Genomic DNA, 10,770 nt, shown 5'->3' with positions numbered 1-10,770 from the left:
AATTATGAAAATGGTCAGTGATAGAGCAAGCACTCTAGTGAAACGTTTTACAAGATAGTATTTTTTAACACTATTAATCTTACATCCAAAACTGAGTTTAAGAACAACTTGTAGGACAAAACCTAGTTACTATCATAGTTTCCCAAGTTTGACACTTGCATTGTCTTTAAAAGAAGTGGAAGATGATGAGGGAGACAAGCCAGAGCAATGACGTTCAGCCTTGTCTCTGGTAAAAGCCCTTTGAACATCATCTTTGAGCTCCTTAAATCGCTTCCTCTTGATCTTTTGCTCCTCTGGAGTGCCTTTCTCAAGGAAGATAAAGTCGGGTAAGTCATCCTCCATAAACTTATCCAGAACTTGGGAGCAATGAGGAAAATAGCGTTTGCCCAGCTCTACTGCAACCATGAAATCGGAATCAATTTAGAATAACGAGAAGAGGAACTTGAAAATACAATTCTGTTGGCATTCTCAATATAGAATCTATATGTGCAAACAAGAAAACACTAGTGAGCTGCACCTTAACTTGTTTTATCTTTCTTGGATCTTCGTACGGAAAACCATGTACCTATTTCACTTTTTTTTTTTTTTTTTTTGTTTCTTCACACTGTACTAGAAACTAGGGAAGGAAAGGGAAGATAAGAGAAAAGAACAAGTTTGGGAAATAAGAGAGACAATAGTTGGTCCAAATATAAACTTTTATCTCTCTTTTTTACTTTCCGTCCTAAACCAAACAACAGAAGGGGAAGTTTTGGACCCTCTGCCTCATTTTCTCGCTTCTCTAACTTCCAAACAACAAATTAGGTATTTCCCTATCTTCTTTTGGAAGGGGCAGACTACAACATACTTGAGGATAAAGAGGTCCAAACTGGTGATGACCTATACAGAGGACTACAAACCTGGTGTTTCCCTCCCTTCTTGCTGCTTCTTAACTGTATATGGTCAAGGGAGGGGAAAGAACAAGAGTAAGAGACGGACAATTTTGCGAGGTTACAGAAGATATGACTTGAAAGTAGGATAAGAAGTCGTTACTTGCATTTTTTGCTCTAAGACATTACAGTTCGAGGTCTGAATTTCCACTTTATATACTCATTCTTACAGGCATGACACATACATGCTGCCAGTTATATATATATAGTCATTCTTTCAAGTCAGAAGGGTACTTGATGAAAAAGAAAATCGCACATAAAGTGACATACTATAGTCATGTAGGAGGTTGGCAATACCCCACATACATGCACATATTTATAATTCTATTCCTCCAGGATATTCCGAGGATTTAACATCAGTTGTTAATGCTACCGAATAAACCAAAAGTAATTTGCATTCCATCTCTTTTGGAAGAAAAAAAGGAGGGAAGAAGCAGAAAATGGGTTCATGTCTAGATGCTCTTCATGTCAATTTAATTGGTACAGATTAGATGATGATGAAATTGGAAATAAATAGGAAATCTGGTGCAGGTAAGACGATCTTAATTAATAACTGGCTATCAGTGGATACCTGTCCTTGAGAGCCTTTCTTTCTGCATTATGGGTGTCTCATTCAGATCAACCTCCCTCAAGTTTCCAGATGAACCTTTAGATGCCAAATGGCCCGCGAATTCAGCTGTCGTCTCAGCATTTGCAATTTCCATGGCTAGTTTGGCTTCAAGAGGGAACAATAATCGTGCAAATGCCACTGTAATACAAAGCCATCACGAAATAACTTACTCAGTGGGCATATTTAATTCACACAAGGACCACAACAGACTCATCAAAGTTGAATGAAGAAATCAAGTCGAGTTTGACAGATTAGATACTGCTAGCAAAAGCAAACACTAATAAATGATAACATCATGGCTACATTCTGAGTCATCATATAATGCAGAAGTTACTCAGGTGTGTGTGTGTTTTATGTTTTCTTATTCTTCTTTTGGCTGGATTAGTCAGTATACCCTAAATACCCTCATACTCTCAGTGTGCCATCAACTGGTGTCGTGACCAGCCTGAGGATGCGATTCGCCAAGCTGGGGCTAAGAAAGCCGTCCGACCCTACTGGATTAGGAATGTGAAGGCCTCCCCTTCGAAAGGAGACCGGGGAAAGAAATTGTCCAAGAATTTATAGAACTGTAGTTCATGTACCACAACTTGGCCCCACTGAGATCTTCCAAGTACAATTTAGAGAAATAATGAACTAATATATAAGTGACTTTTAACAGGAGGTGAGTGTGTACTAATCAACAGCGTATCCTGGTGCAATAGTCAGGTTTGCCTACAAATTCAAAGGATACTCTCTTCGTAGTTTTCCAAATTTGAGATCATGATCTAATGATATGAAATGCTTAAATCTTAATCACGTATTTACTATAAATGGACAAGGTCCAGTAGGACAACCAAGGAAGCTTAGCTTCCAGAACTGGAAATCAAGAAGTTGCTTGGAAAAAGAGGAAAACGCAAGCAAGGTACCTCTGTTTTCCAGGTAGAGCAGTTTCATTGGCAGATCATCGGCCAACATTGGGGAAGAAAATGATGCAGCTCGAGCCATTGGGTTGCGACGCATCTCTCTCTCCAAAACATCGATACATACCCGATCTTTGATTGCTTCCTGGCCTTGTTCTGTTTTTGCATGGTATTCCTTAGGCCTAGTCAGCCTCCTACAGATAGTAACAGAACTCTGCCCATCCACTGTAATCTCTGATGCATGAGCTCCTTTAGTCAAAAGTGATACAATAATTGATGGTTCCTTACGCATGGCAGCAATGTGAAGCACAGTGTAACCACGTGTATTCCGAAGGTTGACGTTAGCAACACCCAATCCAAGAACCTCGGTAACAACCTTGGGGTCACAATATGCAACGGCATAATGAAGAGCGTAGCTTTCATCTAAACTTATGTCAGACTCATGTAGTAGAAGCTTGACAAGTTCAACATCATCCGAATCCAAAGCCTTGTATATCCTATTTTTTCTCTTTTCATGCAACGGATCCATGGGTAGAACCTTACTTTCATCAACCTGACATTTCACCCGCAATAGCTTAATACTATTTGCAACTTCAAAGGGAACCTCTTTCTCAATACATGTGCTTTCAAGATCTGATCGCGCTACTCTATCAACGCAATGAGTGAGAAGTTCAGTCAACTGGCAATGGAAAGCAACTCCAAGTATTGGGATAACATCTTCCACAAGAGCCTTGCCCACAAAATTGATAAGGCGTCGCTGCAATTATTTAAACGAGCTAATGTTAGCAGACTATTCTCCTTGGTTGTTGCTAAAAATTCTCTATATATTTTTGACAAATGCATCCAACTTTTATGAAGCTGGTAGCAGCCATAGTGTACTGGCAATGATGTCCGATTGCCTAAACAAATCAAATTTGTTGCATAATAACATCAGTTAGTTTCCAAAGGTTATATCCATCAATGCGTTGGAGATATTCCATGTCAACTTGACAAGGTCCTATTGCAATGAGTAACTTTTGCTGTTTGAAACAAACTTAGAACTACCTTTCTCCTAGCAATCAATATTAAACTGAAAAGAATATCATGATGTAAGTAGCGACAAATGAATGAATTTGGATTCACATCACAATGGTATTACAATGTATGCTCGTGCACAAAATCGTGACAGTGCAGAATATTCATTATCTGGATGCCGTTTTAATATGATTAATGTATTGACTTTTCCTTTCTCTGACAAACTCACCTAGAGATTTCATTATATAATCTAATTATCGTTATTGAGATACACGTAGAACCTTTTGCATTCATCCTTGTTAGCTTGAAATTACAAAATCACTTGAAATGTATATTAATCAGCAGAAAGCATGTTACCTACCAGAAAAAGTGACACTAGCTCTGGAATCTGAAACACGAAAGATGCATACATCAACTCGACATGAAAATTGATTGCTGGTCTGCAAGAGTCATGGACACATGAAGTGTCCACGCATGTTGATACCTCAGGAGGAAAAGGCTTCAATTTCCCCGAGTACATATAACTTAAGAAAGTGAGAAAAGCCTCATATCCAACCTTACCATAAGGCAAAATATCGATCATAGAATAACTTGATTTACCTTCCTTTCCACAACTTCCCTTATTTTTCTTAAAAAGATCCTTGAAAAATGTACTCCTGGCAGCTAATATACACCGATGAACACCAAGTGAAACGCCCTCAACAACAATCTCAGCATCACTAAAATCAGACTTGGAATCTAGCAAGAGTTGCTCTAAATTGTTACTGAGTTTACACAAGCTGGTGATTTCATAACTAGTCCCTGTCTCAGAGCCACCACCATAGGCACATGTGTTTTGGCCAATCCCATTGGACCCATTCGATGTGTTGGCAGTTGAAGTAAAGCTTATAGATGATGATGGTTCAGCAGAACTTGCCATTTCACAATTGTATAGGCTAAAAATACACAAAATTTATCCACATCCAAGATAGTCAAACTCCAAAAAATCAAAAGTACTTATCCAAAGTATAATATTCTCAGAACCTCTCCAAAACCTTAATCAATTACCAATACAAGAAATCCTCCTCAAAGGACAAAACTTTGACCAAAACTTTCCACAAGTCTTCTAATAACATTCAACAAAGTAAACCAAGAAAAACAGCAAATTCCAAACTACAACTCAAATCCATCCAATTTCAGGTACAACCAAATCAACCCTTTAAAACTTTATTAGAGATTAACAATTCAATTCACAGTAAAAATAGCATCTTTTTCATGGCAAATCTTCAACTACCTTGCTCACAACTTACCCAAATGAAGATTTACCCACCACTTTACTTCAAGTCAAAATAACTGGAAACTTTTGCAACAATAATCTTCAACTGCTTGATCACAGCTTACCCAAATGGAATAACATCAACTCCAGTCAAGACAACCAAAAGATTTCCAATTGAAGAGCTAAAAATACTGTGTTTTTTTTTTCAAGCTAGATCTAATGAAGAACAACAAAAGATTAAAGGGGTTAGAATTCAAGAAAACTTATGTCCTGTTACTTTAAGGAGACAAGCCAAGTGGACCCACGTGTCTGAAGGAAGTTTCGTAAAAGGTGGAGTGTAGAGTTGAAATACAAGAAAATATAGTAGGCAAACTTTATTTCTTCATAGTAATTACGGAGTATATTTTTTTGGCCGTGTGTGGCTCTGCAGACGAATCCAATATTCATGATTGTTACAGAATAGACTAAGAGCCCGTTCGGGTTGGCTTATAAATTATTTTATTTTTATTTTTTTAGATATTTGACAAAGCAATTTATAAGCTAAAAAAGTGTTTAGAATAAGCTAAAAAAAAATTGGAATGCCCAACTTATTTTTTTAATTTATAAACTGATTTTTAGTCAAACCAGCAAGCCACTTTTTTTAAAAATTAAGCCAAACAGGGTCTAATTCATCCGATTCATGAGATATCTCATTATTTGGTACCCACCCCCATTGTGATTTCTCTATTTATTTTGTTTAATTATTTTGAGAAGTCCTTGAACAAAGAAGTACGAAATGTTTAACAATTGTGGGATTACACAAAATATAGTTAATTCTCTTTATCTTAGACTAAGTTAAATGTTTTGATTAATTTTATCAGGGATAAATTGACTAACACTTTCCTTGTCTTAGACATTCAATTCATCTTTTTAATATTAAATTTACGGCTATACAGGAATTTCTTTTAAATCTGAATTCCATTTGTGATTCTGTGTGTTTCATTTAGGCACAAAGGGCTTTTTTCTTTTCCACTAAAGTCCGTCCCAATAATTGTTGTAGAGGATCTAAATATGAATATTAAAAAAAAAAAAAAAAGGTAACACTCGAAACTGGAAGGATAAACAAACTCACCCGGTGGACTGCCGAGCTACAAGTCCTACGACACAGGAGCAGGATTCTTTAAAAAGCCAAGGTCGTGGGTGGCCAAGAGGCCCCTTGCTCTTGGTCGGCCTCCCCTAAGGGGGGGGGGGGGGGGGCTGCGGAGGGTTCTGGGGCGAAATCCACTTTGTTATCTGATGACAAGGCGTGAGATTGACGCCAACTCTCACTCTCAATCTGTCTCAATTTACGTGGCACCTTTCACATTTTAAGAGTCAAATTGTTTATTTTGACAGTAAATTTGGATTTAGTACTTTAAGTTTTTTGACATAAAATATACATATTTGGAATCAAAATAAAAAGTACTACTTATAAGTCAAAATAATTAACAATTTAAAATATCTAAAGCCATATGAAAAAATCCCGTTAAAAGAAAACTCATTTGACTCTCGAAATTTGAAAGGTGCCACATAAATCGGGACGGATGGAGTAATTTTTTCTCTATCATTACTATTTTATCAAATAATTATTTAAATAGGAACCACCTTAAACGAAATTTTAATGGAAATGAGCCTTAATTAGTAATCTCTCCGTCTCAAAAAGATTATCCTCTTTTGACTTGATATAATATTTAAAAAATAAAGGAAAACTTTTAAAATGTGTGGTTCAAAATAAGCCTTATATATTTTTGTGACTGTAAACCATCTCATACAATTAAATTATTTTTAAATATAGAAAAAGAATAATTTTTTTGAGATAGACTAAAAAGAGAAAGCAGATAATTTTTTTAGACAGAGGAAATAATATATGATAGTCGACCAATTTGGTGTTTTGTGGATCAGTGACAGTTGTATAGAAGTGTTTGTGTGGTGTTAGTTAGCAGGTGAAGTTGTTTAGCTGACGCAGCAGATGCTGTCAGCACACTTTGTTGGGTCTTGAACACGTCATTTATGCTGTCATCTTCTTTACGTTTTCTTTATTTATTTAATCTGTTTAAATCACTAAAACTCTTTTAGAAAAAGAAAAGAAGCTTAGTGCAATTGAGAATCTTGACTTTGTAATGAGAGTGGTTATCGATGATTTTCTTACTTTATACCGACCTTTTTATTTTTGACACTTTTGACTTCCTTAGGTTGTTTGCCGTCCTTTATACACTATTTGATTACTTTAAAAAAATGATGACATCTTCTCTGTAGCCATCAAAGTGATGGCCTTTGTCATTAAGAGCCTGTTTGGATGGATTTAAAAAAAAAACAGCTTATAAGCTGAAATAGCTTATAAGTAAAAAAAAAAAAAGTTGCTATAGAGTTCATTTAAATTGGCTTATAAGTTGCTTATAAACTGTTTTCAGCTTTTTTGAGTGTTTAGCTGCTCAGCTTAAAGTCATTTTGTGCTTAAAATAAGCTCAAAAAAATAATTGGGCTCATTTGACTTAGCTTATCTAAAGCAGCTTATAAGCTGAAAATAGCTTATAAGCCCAAAAAAATAAGTTAGACTACCCCAACTTAATTTTTTTTAGCTTATAAGCTGTTTGCAGCTTATAGGCATAAGCCCATCCAAACAGGCTCATAGTCCAACTTTTTTTTTTTTTTGGCTTATAAGTTGTTTTCAGCTTATAAGCTGCTTTAGATAAGTTAAGTCAAACAAACCCAATTAATTTTTTGGGTTTATTTTAAGCACAAAATGACTTTAAGCTGGCCAGTCAAACACTCAAAAAAACTGAAAACAGCTTATAGGCAACTTATAAGCCAAACCAAATGGGCTCTAAGATATCAAAATTTGCATGCAAAAAAGAGAAAAAAGAACTTTAGAGCAAAATCTCTATGGTCTTATTCAAATATATGATAGAAACTTTGTCCTTGAAAATATTTAAAATAGAAGTTTTACCTATTTTTCCTTCCACCAAACTCTGTTAAAAGTCTTTTCAAAATATAATATCAACTTTTCTTCCTTTTGTTACTTTTCCAATCAATGTTTTATGTTACAAGCTTACTATTATTATAAAATGTTTTGTAATTAACATTATTAAAATGTTTGATCTTTGTATTTTGCTCAAGAGTGGAAGGATCCCTTCATATGAGGTGTGTTTCCACTTACTTCAAGTTAGAAACATATTTTCTTCGGAAGAGGTCCAGATATGCCTCTCAATTATACTAAATTACATGGATATGCCCTTCGTTTAAAGGTAGGTGCACACATGCCCTTAACGTTATGTAGTGTCATTCATGCCCTTGAGTTAACGGAAACCTTACAAAAATATTGGAGGGCAAATTTGTGCAGTTCCGCATAGTATAGGAGCATATTTGATCCACTGAAATTTCTAAATATTATGGCACGGAAGCAACAATATGACACAAAATATCACTACATTCCAAAACATAAAAAACATTTGCAATTACAATTCATGCATCCACCATTACATTACATCTAAATTATATAACTAAAAGATCAAATGCAATTACAACCATCTTTTAAAGATTGTTTTCACAAACAAGAGCACCATTTTACATTTTCAAAAGATTTGTCTTACTAATGATAATATCTTTTTTTTTTGTCAATTTGTTGATGACCTGGATAATTCTTTCTAGATATTTTTCGTCTTCTCAGTCCCAATATCTACACGATAATGCATGCAACAACTGCATATTGTACCAATAGTTCTTAGACTTTTTTTGTAGTGCACTTTATGCTAGCCAATGATTTTTTTGTACTCCATTTTAAAACTCCACACTTATCGTGCAACCCACACTTTGCTCTCTTATTCTTTCACTTGTTTATGAAATGTTGGAAGCTTCGAGTTCTTCAAATAGTTGTGGAAGGGCTCGTCACTCCATCCACAACATGGACTCCAAACTGCCTATTGTACCAATAGTTCTTAGATTTTTTTTGTAGTGCAGTTTATGCTAGCCAATGATTTTTTTGTACTCTATTTTAAAACTCCACACTTATCGTGCAACCACACTTTACTCTCTTATTCTTTCACTTGTTTATGAAATGTTGGAAGCTTCGAGTTCTTCAAATAGTTGTGGAAGGGCTCGTCACTCCATCCACAACATGGACTCCAAACAATTCTACTAAATTATGTTATGCGTGAAATTCGCGAAAGGGCCAGACCACATTAAATTTTATGTAAGACCATATAAATCCCTAAAATGTAATATTCTCTCTATTATTGCTATCAAAATTTCACCGCGGGAGACGTTTTTTCAGGTGTCATAAGTCTAATGTAAGTTATCTTTTTTTCCTTGTGATTTTTTGGTGGCAGATCTGTAATGAATTTTTTTTATGTTTATGTTTTGTGCGGCAGTTGTTGCATGCATTATTGTATAGATATTGGGAATGGGAAGACGAAATATATCTAGAAAGAACTATCCAAGTCATCAACAAATTTAAAAAAGAAGAAGATATTATCATTAGTAAAACAAATCTTTTGAGGAAAAATGGTGCTCTTGTTTGTGATAATCTTTAAAAGATGGTTGTAATTGCATTTGATCTTTTAGTTGTATAATTTAGATGTAAAGTAATGATGGATGCATGGATTGTAATTGCAAATGTTTTTTATGTTTTGGAATGCAGTGATATTTTGTGCCATATTGTTGCTTTTGTGCCATAATATTTAGGAATTTCAGTGGATCAAATTCAATTATGCCCCTATACTATACGGAACTGCACAAATTTTCCCTCCAATATTTTTGTCAGGTTTCCGTTAACTCAAGGGCATGGATGACACAACGTAACGTTAAGGGCATGTGTGCTCCCACCTTTAAACGACGGGCATATCCGTATAATTTCGTAAAGTTGAGGGGCATATCGGGACCTTTTCCGTATTTTCTTTGGTGCGTTGTTTTCTGATTTTGACAGCTTACTGATTTAGCAAGAGCCTTTGTAATGATACTTCGGTGATTAATAAGAAAAAAATAATTACCAAAAAAATGATGCAGATACTTGATTACTAGCTTTTCGAAGTAAGAGATTACTTGTTATGGTTTTTAGTCTGGAAAACACTCAATCCAAAGGCCATTCATGGAGTACAAGTGCAAAGTAGACTTGATCTACTAACCCTGAGATATATTAATGTTGTCGTCATATTTATTTATGAAACCAAATTATTATATTTTTTTAGGGTCGACCCGTGATCTTTCTCAATCGTCAATACTAACGATATCAGAAGTGAGGATGCTATATCAATCTTCTTAAAGAATAAAGTTCTGAACTCTACCCCTCTTGTTTGATTTGATCTATAAATATAAAGCAACTTTTGAATTAGATGCACGTTGAAATAGTATTCAGTATTAAAATCTTTAGTAACTCAAGTTAACAATCACTTCAGAACTTTATGTATGACCAATATATATATATATATATATATATATATATATTTGTATAATAATCAATGTCTTGTCGTTATTGTCGAGCTTTATTGTTTAGTAGGTTAGTTTCCCAAAAAAGAAATTAAAAAAAGAGTACCTATGTTTATATTCGCACAAATCGGAATACAAAAATTGAGATATATATGTCATAACAAAAAATTATAGGCAATTATCTATAGTTAGCACTTTCAATTACATATGTTTTAAGTGATCTAATAGTATAAAAATAATTACACTTAAATGTGTAAAAGTACAATATACCAAAAAACACGACAATGAGGCGGTCAGACGTGCAATATGGAAATTACAGCGGGTTTGAAGATAAGCCAAGTAAAACAAATATAAGCCATCAGTTCTTAATAACTAAAAAAAATGCTTTCATTCCGCGGTTGAAAATTCAACAATCAAGAGCAAAACAATGCAGGCCATAGGTTTCAAACATCCATTCAACTACCGTTCAAAACACTCATATATACCTTTACCTCTCTATCATTTCAAACTTAGCCCAGAGAAGACCATCTCCAAGAGAGAAAAGTGACAAAAATAAAAAAGAAAAGAAAATAAAAAAAATATCACAAGTAAAAAAAGTTTTTTTTTTTTTTTAAAAAGAGAGTAGAA

General features: G+C 34.6%; 1 protein-coding gene across 1 annotated transcript; it reads right to left on the bottom strand.

Moving 5' to 3' along the window:
• LOC132621418 (BTB/POZ domain and ankyrin repeat-containing protein NPR1) lies at nucleotides 1–5,097 on the bottom strand. Its single transcript, XM_060335678.1, has 4 exons — nucleotides 3,811–5,097; nucleotides 2,442–3,192; nucleotides 1,498–1,674; nucleotides 1–395 (listed from the first exon to the last, which is right to left on the bottom strand). The coding sequence occupies exons 1-4, from the start codon at nucleotides 4,366–4,368 to the stop codon at nucleotides 133–135; spliced, it is 1,749 nt and encodes a 582-aa protein (XP_060191661.1). The 5' UTR covers nucleotides 4,369–5,097; the 3' UTR covers nucleotides 1–132.
• Between the last annotated feature and the right edge of the window lie 5,673 nt (nucleotides 5,098–10,770).

This window comes from Lycium barbarum, chromosome 12 (assembly GCF_019175385.1).
Source record: "Lycium barbarum isolate Lr01 chromosome 12, ASM1917538v2, whole genome shotgun sequence".
Classification (NCBI taxonomy): Eukaryota; Viridiplantae; Streptophyta; class Magnoliopsida; order Solanales; family Solanaceae; genus Lycium; species Lycium barbarum.
Note: the sequence above shows the minus strand (reverse complement) of the source record. Positions and strands in the feature narration are given on the sequence as shown.

Bases quoted from the DNA above. Each gene is read 5' to 3' on its own strand.
- LOC132621418 (XM_060335678.1), bottom strand. From the start codon at position 4,368: ATGGCAAGTTCTGCTGAACCATCATCATCTATAAGCTTTACTTCAACT. The intron at 3,193-3,810 runs GTAGGTAACATG...AAATAATTGCAG, and splicing joins AGCTAGTGTCACTTTTTCTG to CGACGCCTTATCAATTTTGT. The intron at 396-1,497 runs GTATCCACTGAT...TCATGGTTGCAG, and splicing joins AGAAAGGCTCTCAAGGACAG to TAGAGCTGGGCAAACGCTAT.